The following is a 15,050-nucleotide window of genomic DNA, read 5'->3' as shown; positions in this document are numbered from 1 at the left end:
TTAAAAAAGAGTCTTTAGTAAAATTCGTCAGGATCTTCACGTGAATTTTTCCTAATATACAGTTTTGCCCAATGTGCACACCTTTGACAGTTTTTCCTAATAAAATGTACTTTTGTATGTTATTTTCACTAATATACACAATGATGTGTTGAGTTTACTTTCATGTATGCATTTTTGAACAAATTGCATTGCTGGAGAATGGCGCTGCAAATTTCGGAGAAGTGCATTTTGAAGGATGGCTGTGTTTCGGATAGCATATTGTTTTGGAAAGTGCAAAAAAAAACCCAACACGTTTCAAAAAAGCATGCAAAGTATTTTCTATGTAATCAAATGTCCCCTTAGCTGAGGAAGCTGCTAAAGAGATTATTCTAGCAGTCCTTGCAGAAGTGAATGTGAACTTTCTTTAATTTCTGCATCAAACAAAGATATATATGGGGGTCAACTCCCATCTCTTGTGAGTGCTCAATTAGTGCCAGTGCCTTCCATCAGGAGTTTGGGTGTAACCTTCGACACGTCCCTCTCTATGGAGGCACAGGTTGCAGCTCATGCAAAGGTGGCATTTTTTCACCTTTACCGTGCTAAGCAGCTGGTCCCTTACCTTTCTCACCCTGATCTAGCCACAGTGATCCATGCAACAGTCCCCTCCAGGCTCAATTATTGTAACTCACTCTATGCGGGACTGCTCTTGAAGCTGACCCAGAAACTCCAGTGGGTACAGAATGTCGCTGTGAGGGTCCTTACAGGGTCCTTGCCGTGGGACCACATTCATCCAGTGCTATGCCAGCTGCACCGGCTCCCGGTGGAGTACAGGGTCAGGTTTAAGGTGCTGGTTTTAAACTTTAAAGCCCTATACAGCCTAGGACCCTTGTACTTACAGGACTGGCTCTCCTGGTATGCCCCGCGGAGGACCTTAAGGTCCACAAATAATAATATCTTGGAGGTCCCGGATCTCAAGGAGGTTAAACTGGCCTCAACCAGGGTAAAGGCCTTTTCGGCTTTGGCCCCAGTCTGGTGGAACACTCTGTCACAGGAGACCAGGGCCCTGGGGGACTTGACATCCTTCTGCAGGGCCTGCAAGACAGAGCTGTTCCGTCAGCCTTTGGTCCAGGTCCATCCAGGCCCAGGCTCTTTTATTGGCTCATGTGGGTCCAACATGGATAGCTGGCCCTGATGAATGCTTGAGGTTTCCGACCCCTATGGTTGTAATTCGTGGGCAGTCATTTAATTTTATCCTGATTCTAATATTTAAGCTGTACTTTAATCAATTGATTGTGTTTTAATGTATTTGATATTTGATGTTAGCCACCTTTAGCCCGGTCTTGGTCGGGGAGGGCAGGGTATAAATAAAAATTTACTTACTACTTACTTACTAATTCAGAAGGAATTTTGAGGCAAGAGTTCAACAGTCTAAAAGTCCCTGAACTCCAGTGTGTGCTGTTTTTTGGCTGGTGGAATGAAGGCCTCAGGTTAAGGTGAATGACTGAGAAGTAAAGATAGGGCTCAACCACACATAACTGCTGGCTGCTGAATCATGGAAGATCAAATCACTTTTCATGCAAAGAGGGGGCGGTTTGTGGCTCCCTCCAACCCAGTCTACTGATGACCAGAGATGACAGTTCATATTTTTTTGTCAGCAAAAGTATAGCACGAGATTCACAGCAAAGTTCATTGCAGCCTCCCAGTCAAGGAACTGCGTCGGTGACAAGGCCAATGTGCAACAAGGACACAGGGGTAGCCTATACACTCATGCTAGGGCCATGTCTGTCTCGTTACCACAGAGAACTAGGCAGTAGCCACAAGCACAGCTGTGGGAGCCCTGTGACACTGTCTGTTAAAGCAAACACAAGCACATTCAGGAAAACAGTTGAGGACGTCAGATCCACCATTCTTCATCCCAATGGACAGCAGAACTTGCTCAGTATCTAATCCACACTATTTTAGCTGCCAACCAGAAATTAAGTTAAATAAATCTTAAAATTAGTCAATATATTTCTCCCTGAGACACGAGATCATAGAATTGTAGAGTTGGAAGGAACCACGAGAGTCAGGTGCTCCAACCCCTGCAGTGCAGGAATCTTTTGCGCAATGTGGAGCTGGAACCCATGACCTTGAGCTTGAGAGATGAAGGGTCTCAGGTTTTACTCGGATTCTACGTTCCCATTACAGTGGTATCTCGGGTTAAGAACTTAATTCGTTCCGGAGGTCCGTTCTAAACCTGAAACTGTTCTTAACCTGAGGTACCACTTTAGCAAATGGGGCCTCCCACTGCCGCCGTGCGATTTCTGTTCTCATCCTGAAGCAAAGTTCTTAACCCGAGGTACTATTTCTGGGTTAGCGGAGTCTGTAACCTGAAGCGTCTGTAACCCGAGGTACCACTGTACACTGACTCGGGCGCACCCCTACACCTGGTGATTGAAGCTGTGTACACAGGGCCGTCTTTAGCAGATGCGGGGCCGGGGTGCAAATATCTGCCCAGTGGCCCCAAATTACCATGGATAGTGGGGGGGCGAAGCTGCGCACTGCCAGCCATTGGGGGTGTGCAACTCTCCCCCACTGAGCTGCGGGAGAGCGATCCCTGCAGAGACTTGGGAGGGAAGCTGTGCACCCGCCAGCCATATGGTTGGTGGGGCGCAGCTGGTGGGCATGCAGGGAAAGCGAAGGTCGCTGGCAAAGCCGCGCAGCTCCCCCACTCATTGCGGCGTCCCTGAGAGGCCGGCGCCCTGGCACGATGCACCACTAAGCCCTATGGGAAAGACGGCTCTGTGTGTACATAGGGCATTTGACACAGCCCAGACATATCCTGCAGCTTATTGAGAAATGTCATTTGATGCATTTCCCCCTCAAACCGGCTTACATCCAATTCAACAACGTAAGCCGTATTTACTTAGCAGTTAAACTGAGGCATGTATGTTATTTGAGACAGCCATTGCGCATGTGCAGATGGCAGCTTCATGAATAGGAGTTGACGGGGGTTGCAGGTGTGAGGGAACCAAACAGGTAATGAACATCAGGTGAAGGCATTCCTGCAATATGAAAATGTGACTTGAAACACAGTATGGGGAAACCAGTCTTGCTTCATTTTGAACTACTAATGTGTAGGTAGCCATAGACTCTGGACGTATGGGTCTTTTATCATGGGTCTTATTGTTGTGTAGTAATCTGTATTTACTTTGCTTATTTCACAATGTGTTCCATGAGGCCCACTGTGCTCTGATGAGTGAGGCCTCAGAGTTAATATCTCACTCTGAGCAACTTATTCCTGGTGTGAATACACACTGGCTACCTATTTTTGATTGTTGACTTGGACCCCATCTGTACTATACATTTAAAGCAGTTATCAAACCACTTTAAAGAGTCATGGCTCCCCCTCCCCAAAGAATCATGGAAATTGTAGAGTGTTGAGTGTTGTTAGGGGACTCTTATTCCCCTCACAGAGCTAAAATTCCCAGAAGTCCCCAAAGAGGGAATAATTGTTAAACCACACTAAAAATTGTGAGGGGAATAAGGGTGTCCTAAAAACTTTCTGTACCTTTAACAAACTACAGTTCCCAGGATTCTTTGAGGGAAGCCACGACTGCTTAAAGTGGTATGATACTGCTTTAATTTTAATGTACATGTTGTTGCCAGAAGCTGGGATGTTCATCTTCCCAGCCGTGCTCCCAAGCAAATCACGTGACCTGCGCAATATCACGGAGCTCAAAAACACACGTTTTGGGGCAAAACATGTGAGATCACGCTCTCACACAAATCGCAGTGCCCTAAACAGGGATTTTTACTCCTAACTTTTGAAGCAGTACCTTCTTCTGGTTCCTCTGATCTTTGTTTGCTGTTTCACAGCTTAACGCCTGTGTCTGCTCTTGGTACATGTAGGCTCACAGCCAGCTCTCTTGGGTTTCAGAACCCAACAGCCAAGAGCCTAACTCTTGCCAATTCCTCAAAATATCATTGATGTAAGAGTTTCTATGGTGTTGCTCTGAGGAAATGGCCCATGAAACTTTTTTTTATTGTTTCAGATACATTCAACTACCACCTTCTACGCCCCTGAGATTGTACTTGGCAGACCTCTTTTCTGTAAAAAAATTAAATGTTTGCCTTTTGAGCACTTGACATTTGCTGCCTTTTGATGACAAGCAAAACCAGCCTTCTGAGGTGGCCGTCTCACTCTGCCTAATGGTAGGCCGGCCAGCTCTATTTGGATTGGTAGGAAGCTTCTGGAAAATTCTCAGCTACAGCCTTGTTAAGTCAGAGGTTTCTCAACCCCTTCCACCAACCACCTTGAGCAAAGGAACAAATATGTTATTATTCCTCCCATCCCCATAAACACATCTGAAACATTTATATACAACTATAAACGTGAAATAAGTTATAACACCATAAAACAAGCATTTTTAATATTTACTCAACCTTGCCCCAACTGGGTGGTCCATGATTGTTAAGCCAAGTATGGATGTATACCATAGAGAACCAGAGCCAATCATGTGAGTGCAGTCTGCCATGTTTGCACTTACCCAAAGCATGCTTAAAGATGTGTGTTTGTGCATTGAAATGCCCCCCTTTTTTTTACCTGTGTGAGACAGGTGCACACTACTAAACATATAACACATTGTATGAACTCTCCAAGTGCTAGCAAATCCCATGGCACCTTTGTAGGGCCAGAAATGGGAGGCTAATGGAGATTTTATGGCACTCTTGTGACATCTATGTGCTTCAAAATATACAAGTTGAACAGGCGGGAAGCAAGCCGGTAGTCAAGCAGGCATAGAAGAGTTTGGATTTGTACCCCGCTTTATCACTACCCTAAGGAGTCTCAAAGCGGCTAACATTTTCCTTTTCCTTCCTCCCCCACAACAAACACTCTGTGAGATGAATGGGGCTGAAAGACTTCAAAGAAGTGTGACTGGCCCAAGGTCACCCAGCAGCTGCACGTGGAGGAGCAGAGACGCGAACCCAGTTCACCAGATTACAAGTCCACCGCTCTTAACCACTATACCACGCTGGCTCTCACTGGCATGGCAGCTTCAGAGACATATCAGGACCCCTGCAGCACACCCAACTTGCTTCTCTAGCCAGATCAACACATTATAATGGCTTCTTCCATTGCTCAAATTAAAACTACCCAAATTGTTTTGGGAAGCCTGGTGTCAAGAGATCATTAGTGGGCTCACTTAACATGCTGGTGGTGAGCAGAGAGAGTGTGGCATCATCTTCATCATGTGCACACGGAGGGGCCTCGAAACCATTTTAAACTGCTGTCTATCCGCAGATCTTCAATTGAGTCCACTTTCAGTCCTCACTTATAGGTGAGAACATGCAAAGTTGACCTCCTGAGCATGTGCAGAGTGTTTTCCCTGTAGAAACGAGTAGGAAAGTCCAACCCAAACTATGTTGGCTGTTGAACGGTGACTCTGAAGGGGCAGGTTACTTAACAGGCTTGTTGCATAAGCTCCCTGGCAGCCTTCCGAACAGACACCTGGAAGAGGGATCTATTCTCTCTGGGGCTAAGCGAAGAGAGGGCACTTGGGGGTCTGGGAAGCTCTTAAAGAGGCAGCACTCCGTTAATCCACCGTGCTTGAAAGCAACCCTTAAGCCTTGGTCGGAATGCCAGCATTGTTTGGGGTTCGTTTTTGTTTGGGGGGCTGGGGATCTAGGAATTCCCAGCATCAAAGATTGCTATATACATTTAGTGTTTCACAATGAAAACCCTTCCCTCTGCTTTGCTGAAGCAGAAGGGTTGCCTTGATCTCAGCGGCACCTCGGCAAAGCCACCAGCAGCTCTCCACTGTCCCACCCAGGAATAATTCACCCCGGGAGATCTTCTCCGCCCATTCCTGGTCCACGCCCCACAAACCGGATTCGGGAGCGCTTCAGCTCCCAAATCAGCGCCAGCCGCCGAACCATCACCAGCGCCTCAAGATCAAGGTAAGCGACACCCGCGGAAGCTGAGCTGCCTCCGGACTGCGGGCAGTGGAGGAGCGAGGAGCTGTCAGGGCACAAGGCAGGCAGGACTCCTGGTCTCCCTGCGATGATGAGGGCAGAACAAGACCGTCCAATATCCTGGTGGACGACTAGTATTCAAGGCTGAGAGGGAGCGAGAGCCTGGGTCTTATTTTCCTGCATGCAGGCTTCAATCCTCGTCGACCCATTTCCCAGGCAGAAAGACCGACTGAATTCAGGAGGACTTGTAGGAAGGGATGGGATTGTGAGGCTGTTTTTTTTTAATCCTGGTCCGTCCTGACCCTCGAAAAAGGACACAGAAAGGACAAATTGCTTTGCTTGCAGGTGGCAAATGAGGTTGAGGATGGGGTGAGACTTTCCCTTTTCTTCAGCAGATATTTCAGTTCCCTCGCAGTGAAATCCCAGTTCCTTGCAGTTATCTGATCCTATTATTCAGCCCAGCCTCAGAAATCCCTGCCAACTCCAGTCAAAGGGGAAGGTAGCGCATGCCAGATGTTGTGTAATGTTTGGTTGAATTTCAAGCTCAGATTCCACTCATGTATTGTACACCTTCCTTGCATGGCGGAGGGAGGGACACTCACTCTGCCCAAAGGCGCAAGCAGCCCATTTCGCTTTAACCCCTTTTTTCTGCCAGGATGAAGCCCGATGCAGAGCCTGAGCGCCCGCCGCTGGTTTACGTCCAGGGGGTTGGCATGATCAAGACATTTGCTGATGTCTTGGAAGAGGTGAAGGACTTCCAAGTTCATCCGGGGGACTTGCTGATCTCCACGTACCCTAAGTCTGGTGAGTGAATGTCTTGGGCTGTGTCCCACTCAATGGGAAGGAAAGTTGTGGTGCCTGCATTTGCAGGGTATTGGACTAAAATTAAGGTCACCAGACGTCCCTGTTTCCTGGGGACAGTCCCTGGATTTACAAATCAGTCCCCATACAAAATCTATTGAAGTTGAAAAGTGTCCCCGGATTCATTGAAAAAAATCTGGTAACCTTAACTAAAATGGCTCATTGGATCCCTTCCAACTCCACAGTTCTGGGTTTCTGTGAAAAGGTGCTAGGCCCTTGAGGTAATGTTACATTGTCTAACACAGCCTCCAAATATCAATGGCTTCCAAGAGAGCTTAAAAGGGATCACGTTCTTTGCAGACTTGTGGCTGTACAAATATGCCAGTTGTCGAGGTGGGAAGCAAGTATTTCCCTGGTGAAAACAGGGACATAGCTGTGCAGTTGTTGTCAGTGCTGGATTTAGGGCTGTGCAGGCAGTTCCCCCGAACCGAGGGGGGAAACAAAATAGAGGAGATCCATTGGAGGGCTGGGGCAAATTTTGGGCTCGTGCAGAGTGCCATATTACAGTTGTGATATATCTCTAATCCTTACACTAAGAATTACTTCATTTATTAGATTTGTATACCGCCCATTCTTCAAAGGATTTCTGGGCAGTGTATTAAAACATGAGATAAAAGCACAAGGTAAAGGTAATGGGACCCCTGGCCACTAGGTCCAGTCGTGACCGACTCTGGGGTTGCGGCGCTCATCTCGCTTTATTGACTGAGGGAGCCGGCGTACAGCTTCTGGGTCATGTGGCCAGCATGACTAAGCGAACCAGAGCAGTGCACGGAAACGCCGTTTACCTTCCCGCCGGAGCAGTACCTATTTATCTACTTGCACTTTGACGTGCTTTCGAACTGTTAGGTTGGCAGGAGCAGGGACCAAGCAATGGGAGCTCACCCCGTCGCGGGGATTAAAACTGCCGACCTTCTGATCAGCAAGCCCTAGGCTCTGTGGTTTAACCCAAAGCGTCACCTGCATCAAATAAATAGTTAAAACAGGACTCCCCTCCCCCAATCCGCCACCACACAGTTTCCAGACTTCTTTTGGGGAGGATATGTGCTTTACCTGTATTCATGGGATTTATTTTAGGGGGGCATGCTTTATGCTGGGGGGGCAGAACTGAAATATCTGTGATGCAATTAGTCAGTTAGTTAAGTATTTCTATTTATTTACTTGATTTGGGGGGCAGCTGCCCCCACCTGGGCTACAGCCATGACTGTATGGTGTACAGTGGTACCTGGGTTTACGAACTTAATCCATTCTGGAAGTCCGTTCTTAAACTGAAACCGTTCTTAAACTGAGTTGCACTTTCCCCAATGAGGCCTCCCACCGCCAGTTCCCTTCCACCGTTCTGATTCCGTTCTTAGACCGAGGTAAAGTTCTCAATCCAGGACACTACTTCTGGTTTTGCGGAATTCGCAAACCGTATAGTTCGCAAACAGGACTGTTCTTAAACCGAGGTACCACTGTATATGTACCCTCAGGTGGCATATATACATTTTAAAGCACACCACCACCCCCTTAAAGAGTTCTGGCAAATGTAATTGACTCATTACAAAGTTACAATGCCCAGAAATACTTAACAAACTACAGCACCCAGAATTATTTGAGGAAAGGTAGTTCGCATGTGCTTTAAATGTAGGGCGTATGCAGCCGCAGTCTTGGGTTTCCCTAACTGCACTGCAATCGAGAATTTATGCAAAACACCCCTTCATGCCCTTTCAGGAACTACCTGGGTGAGCCAGGTCATCGACCTGATCTATAAAGAAGGCAACGTGGAGAAATGCAGCCACGAACCCATCTACCAGCGAGTCCCTTTCTTGGAGTTTGCTGTTGAAGGAGTTCCCAAAGGTAAAACACCCCAGAAGGCCAGCAATCCAGGAGTCCCTCGCCCTAAGGTATGCTGTGGGGACAGGTCGTAAAAGATGGGGAGAGGAGACGCCTCTTTATTGACTTCTGTTTCCTCCCTCCCTCCCTCCCTCCCTCCCTCCCTCCAGGCATTGATCTGCTCAGAAAAGCACCTCGGCCATGTCTAATTAAAACACACCTTCCGGTCCAATTGCTTCCAAAATCATTCTGGGAAACGGATTGCAAGGTGAGCGGGTATATAGGCACCTGAATCTAGCAAGAGCGGGATCTGAAAGAGGTCACTGTGGAAGAAAGGGGCTGGAGGGTTAATCTGAAAGGGAGGATCACAAAGTTGCCAGCAGGGCTGTGTATTCTATGCAGAAGAAAGTTACTGTTTTCAAAAAAGGAATCTAAGTTTCTAGTCTATATATGAAAGATACTTAAATACTTTATTTTTAAAAATCTAGGTTACTAGTCCATATGAAAACAGGCTTGAAAATCTATGGGCAATGTAAAAATTTAAAAACCAGAGGTGGGGAGGACTTTGCAGCATTTTGTAGTGGCCAAGGAGAGGGACTTCAAAACCTTTGCATTGCCCCTTGCCCTTCTGCCTGACTGGCAGAAGCAGAATAAATTATGCTGATCATCCATTTAATCTGCATGCTACTTTCTGCACTACAGATGATCTACGTGGCCAGAAATGCCAAAGACGTGGCTGTCTCGTATTATTACTTCTACCAAATGGCAAAAGTGCATCCTGATCCGGGAACATGGGACGAATTCCTGGAGAAGTTTATGGCTGGAGACAGTAAGGACTGTGGGAGATGGGACAGAGGCAGAAGGCAAGGGCAATGACCCTGAAAGCCAAGGACAGAAAACTTGTGATCTTCTAGATGTCATTAGACCCACCTGCTATATAGACCATGTAGAAATTATGAAATTCCATATGGAATTATGAGCAAGTGTTTTACATAGATCTTACCTGGTTTGGAGGAGCTTTGTGAGTGTGAAGGTTCATATCCGGGCATTGCTCTTCTGGCTTCCCATTGCTTCTGGGCAGGTAGTGGTAGAATGAGATAAACAAATGATGAAGCTCCCTTATATTGAGTCAGATCATGATAATCTGACTGACAGCAGCTCTTCAAGGTGTCTGTCAGACTATCCCCAGTTCTGAAGACAGAACCTTGATCCTTATGTGTGTGGAAAATGTGCCGTGTTTTAGACTACCACTTCCATCAGCCCCAGCCGTCCTGACTAATGGTCAGGGAAGATGGGTGTTGCAGTCCAAAAAAGGAAAAAATAAGAAGCTATAGTACTGAGTTGCAGCCTTTACCCAGCAGAGGCCAGAATTTCCTTGTTTCTAGAAAGGTTCTCACGGAAGCCCATAATCTCTCTTTCCTCAGTCTCTTTTGGATCCTGGTACGACCATGTCAAAGGCTGGTGGGACAAGAGGAATGAACATAAGATGCTCTACCTTTTCTATGAAGACTTGAAAGAGGCAAGGTTCCCACCCCTCATTCAGCATAGGTCTCTAGCCCTCCCCGGTATAACCCTTTCAATGCCAGTTCTGCTGCAACGGCAAGCAAAGCCACCAAAATGTTCAAAGTGTAAACATAGCACATATTGAATGTATCGCGCGTGCATGCAGTGTGTCAGAAGGAACTGTGGTGTCTAGAGGGCCAGAGCATCATTTGCCACATTCAAGAGGTGCACCAGACCAAATGACGGTTCCCAGGTTGGGAAATTGGGAGGTCCACCTGGGTATTCCCATTCTGTACACTGCGTCCTTCTCCCCTGCCTCCCTTTCCCAACCCAGGGCTGGGGAAACGCAGCCAGATGGGCAGGGTATAAATAATAAATTATTATTATTAGTTTATTAACCCAAGTCCCCCGTCTTCAACCCCCGATCATTGCTTATCTTCTAGAATCCTCAGCGGGAGATCCGAAAAGTAATGGAATTCCTGGAGAGGCCCCCTGATGACCGCCTGGTCGAAAAGATTGCTCACCACACCTCCTTCAAAGAGATGCAGAAGAACCAAATGGCCAATTACACAAGCATCCCTGCCACGATTATGGACCACAGTATCTCCCCTTTCATGAGGAAAGGTAAGCTGCACTGACAGCTGGAGGGATGAGCTGAAGAGGGCTGAGATTCCAGGGGTTCACCCCAGGGTCTGTGTTTCCTTTTGGAAATGAGGCACAGCGGAGACTGTGGTATCTTTATGATATATGGTTTATTTACACATATATACATCCTGAGCCTGCGATGGAGGGGTTCACAGCATCAGTACATCAAAAGGATCTTGTTTCTACCACAGCCACAGGCTTGGATTCAAGCAGAAATCAGCCATGACTCTTTCTCTCGCTCTGTCTTTCTAGCCTGCAGCTTTTTCCTCCGGGTCACATCACAGCAAACCCAGCCCCCAAATCTCAGGCTTTGTCCTTCTAACTCTCCGAGAGCTGGAGAAGGGTCCCGCCCATTTGTCATCTAGCACAAACCGCCTTGCCTTTGTTCTCTTAATGATCCATCAGCCAGGCGGTTACCTCATCGGGAAGCTAGCCTGGCTTGATTAGCTTTTAATACTTGGTGTCTGGCACCCACAAACACATAACAATACTATTGCTCAGAAGAGGTCTTGAGGCATCATAGGGCTTAAGGAGTGGGCACCAAAAAGGGATCAGCTTACTAGAGGAGGCAAATGTCCCCATCATCTGCATCACCACCATCATCGTCATCATCACATCATCACAATTAGGGCCTGCAGATCACTTCCTCTGCTTATGTATTTATTTATTATTGAAAACCCAATTATTATTATTATTTGTTAAAAAAAAATCCAAACAAGTGGAATCTGCAACCGTGTATTGCTGCATGGAGTACGGTGTGGAAAGGGCAGGAACTCCCCGTTCCTCTCTTATCCAGCATATTTGACAGGTCTTTAGGTAGTAATGTTCATGTCTATCTTGTCCCTCTTTAATTGCCAGTGTCTTGATTCCCATTTCAACCCAGGAATCACTGGCGATTGGAAGAACAAGTTCACAGTGGCTCAAAATGAGCGCTTTGATGCTGATTACAAGAGGCAGATGGAAGGAACGACCCTGCACTTCCGGACAGAAATTTGATCTGTCTGACTTCCCTTTTTGGGTGAGTCACCTTTTATTCCCATTCTATGGAAACTACTACCTTTGCTTCAGATTCTTAATATCAATTCCGCCCACGGGGTTTCTTGTTTGATGAACAGATCTTCAGGTGAGTTAATAGAAAAGAGACAAAATACGGAAGCCATGATTCTTGGATTCTCTCCCATGTCCACAAACGCTCCTGAACATGCACAATACTATCCAGCTTTCTCCCTAGTGGACAACTCTTCCTTGACATTCCCTGCTGGTGTGTAGGTGGACACTTCCAGAAGAGCTGTTTATTGAGCTCAAACCAAGTGTTATTCTGCACTTCCCATCACTTTTCTTATTGCAAAAAGTGGATTTCTGCATTGCTTTTCACATTGCAAAAGTCTGATCTTTGGATAAGTGGTTTTGTTGTTCAAGACTGCCTAATTAACTATAATGGTGCACCCTGTCTTTGTTGGTATATGATTGAATCCCACCCAAAAATAGCAATGGTCTAGCAGAGGCGTGTGTGTGTGTGTGTGTGTGTGTGTGTGTGAGAGAGAGAGAGAGAGAGAGAGAGAGAGAGAGAGAGAGAACACAGGATTCATCAGTTCACCCATTCCCCAAATTTCAGTCCTGGTGTCAGAGGTCAACATAGTTGGGCACTTGCTGAGGGTCATACCCCAGCAAAAGGCTCACTGCCACTCCTGGAGCCCCTTGCCTTGGTGCTGCTTCTCCTTGCCATTGCTGCCCATTCAGTTGTCCCCTCTTAGCAAGTGAGTAGTGTCAGGAACAAGGAGAAGGTAAAGGTAAAGGGTAAAGGGTAAGGTAAAGGTAAAGGTAAAGGGCCCCTGGACAGTTAAGTCCAGTCAAAGGTGACTATGGGGTGTGGCACTCAACTCGCTTCCGGCCGAGGGAGCCGGCGTTTGTGCACAGCTTTCTGGGTCACGTGGCCAGCATGACTAAACTGCTTCTGGCGCCAACGGGACACCATGACAAGTGCCAGAATGCACAGAAATGCTGTTTACCTTCCCATCACAGCAGTACCTATTTATCTACTTGTACTGGTGTACTTTCAAACTGCTAGGTTGGCAGGAGCTGGGACACAGCAATGGAAACTCACCTGGTTGCACGGATTCAAACTGCCGACCTTCCAATTGGCAAGCCCAAGAGGCTCAGTGGTTTAGACCACAGCGCCACCCGCCACCCCAACAAGGAGAAACAGCAGGCTCCACTCCCTTACCTGCTCCCTCTGGGCAGTTGTGTGGCTTGAGCAGCGCCCAGAGAAAGAGGACTAGTGAATGGGGAACAGCAACAGCAGTGAAAATGAGCAGGGGGCCCCCGTGGAATCTGGAGCTGGCACTATTTCCCCTTCCTTCAAAACCCATACAGTATTTCCTTTGGGACCTATAATCTCATAATCTTCCTTCCCTAAGGTAACAAAGCTTCAAATACAGCCACATTCCCACCAACATTTAAAGCATATGACTCCTCCGCCCCAAGAGTCCTGGGAACTGTAGTTTACCAAGAGTGCTCTGTGAGGATTAAACTACAGTTCCCAGAGTTCTTTGGGGCAACAAGTGTCCTTTTAAATGGTGTGGATATGAGTGCGATGGCATCTGCCCACATCATTCCCTCTCTTGCTGTCCCCATTGTTTGTTTTAGATTGTAAACTGTTTGGCGCCAGGAGAACACCCCATGTTGTCTCTGGAAGATGCCACCATGTGCCTTGATGGTGTAAAGATGAAGATCAAGCCAAGATGCCTTCATGACCCCTTCAAGAAACAGCCAGTTTCCCAAAGTGCTGCTATGTAGTTTTTCCAGCCACTGTGTAGCTTTGGAGCTGTCACTTCTTATCAGGCTGTGTCTAGAACAACCGCAAACTAATGTTCAGCTCAATTTATAGCTCAGTAAGCTGTGAATCCTTGACCTCCCTTCCTAGACAGCAGATGCAGGAAGGAGTTCAAGAAAATCTGGTTGTTACATTCCAAAAGGAACGTCTCTTTTTTTGCCTCTCTCTCTCTTTTTTTTTTTTTTTTTTGTCTCTTCTCTCTCTATCCTGCTTTGACCCTGCAGAGGCTTTTTAAAAATAGAACGATCTGGTCTCAAAGAAGCCCACTTTTTATAGAATTTTAGCAAAGACATATATTTTGCATTACTTAAGCAGAGTGCATGACGTGCACTTAAAAAAACATCCCAAATCATATCTCATATCCCCACCATTAATAAATACTTTTATTGAAAAGCTTTCTCGTTCTCGTCCTTTATTAATTTAACAACATTAGTATTGAGTGTCAGCAAATAATTTCCTGCATCAGCAGGGGGTTAGGCCGAATGAGCTTTGTGGTACCTTCCTGCTGTAAGCAAAGTTTCAAGGGTAAGTATATCTTTGAGCTGATGGCTATATTCAAGAAAAAGCACATGACATGTGGAATGTGCAGTTTCATCTGGAAATAATCATCATCGTAACCTGAGAGGACTGCAGCCTTCCAGCCAGAACCTATGTTCCCTCCAAGTAGGTGGTGCTCTGAGCATCCCAAGGGGCAAAGGAGTCAGATGAGCTGAATTTCCCTGCCTTCTGCTCTTCCTACTGTCATTTGAGGACGGAGTGTAACAAGAAACAAAACCAGGCACCAACCACCTCGCACTGAAACAGCCTTGGAGCACTAAGCATTGCCAAACTTTTTAGTTTTTTAAATAATACTTTAAACATTGTACAGTGGTACCTCGGGTTACAAACACTTCAGGTTACAGACGCTTCAGGTTACAGACTCCGCTAACCAAGAAATAGTACCTCGGGTTAAGTACCGGTACTTTGCTTCAGGATGAGAACAGAAATTGTGTTTCGGCGACGCGGCGGCAGCGGGAGGCCCCATTAGCTAAAGTGGTACCTTAGGTTAAGAACAGTTTCAAGTTAAGAACGGACCTCCAGAACGAATTAAGTTCTTAAACTGAGGTACCATTGTATTCCATCAAAACTATTCAAAGACTGTTGAAACACATACATAGGCAGCAAAACTTAATCCCCTAATTAAACCCTTAACTTCAGTGTGGGGAAAAACTTAAGGAAGCTATGAATTAAACAAACACTTGTGTAGAAAGTCAGAAACATCACACCAGTTGCATTCATCTAAATGGCCCTGTAAAGAAAAAGAAAAGGATTAGAATAATAATAATAATAATAATAATAATAATAATAATAATAATAATATATTTATACCCCACTCATCTGGCTGAGTTTCCCCAGCCACTCTGGGCAGCTCCCAGTCGAGTGTTAAAAACAATACAGCATTAAATAACTTCCCTAAACAGGG

General features: G+C 46.3%; 1 protein-coding gene across 2 annotated transcripts; it reads left to right on the top strand.

Annotated features, from left to right (window-relative positions):
* The first annotated feature begins 5,441 nt into the window (after nucleotides 1-5,441).
* Nucleotides 5,442-13,981, top strand: LOC310746526 (sulfotransferase 1A1-like). 2 transcript variants are annotated; one of them, XM_083580393.1, is made up of 9 exons: nucleotides 5,442-5,919; nucleotides 6,590-6,738; nucleotides 8,506-8,631; nucleotides 8,778-8,875; nucleotides 9,310-9,436; nucleotides 10,032-10,126; nucleotides 10,554-10,734; nucleotides 11,639-11,773; nucleotides 13,402-13,981. In XM_083580393.1, exons 2-8 carry the CDS (start codon nucleotides 6,591-6,593, stop codon nucleotides 11,749-11,751), a joined length of 888 nt encoding a protein of 295 aa, XP_083436519.1. In that variant the 5' UTR covers nucleotides 5,442-5,919; nucleotide 6,590; the 3' UTR covers nucleotides 11,752-11,773; nucleotides 13,402-13,981. The 2 variants fall into 2 exon arrangements, with proteins under 2 accessions (XP_083436519.1, XP_083436520.1); XM_083580394.1 differs by lacking the exon at nucleotides 5,442-5,919 and adding an exon at nucleotides 5,940-5,995.
* The last annotated feature ends 1,069 nt before the right edge of the window (nucleotides 13,982-15,050 follow it).

This window comes from Podarcis filfolensis (assembly GCF_964270895.1).
Source record: "Podarcis filfolensis genome assembly, chromosome: 13".
NCBI lineage: Eukaryota > Metazoa > Chordata > Lepidosauria > Squamata > Lacertidae > Podarcis > Podarcis filfolensis.
The sequence above is the reverse complement of the archived record's forward strand: the minus strand, read 5'-3'. Positions and strand labels throughout refer to the sequence as shown.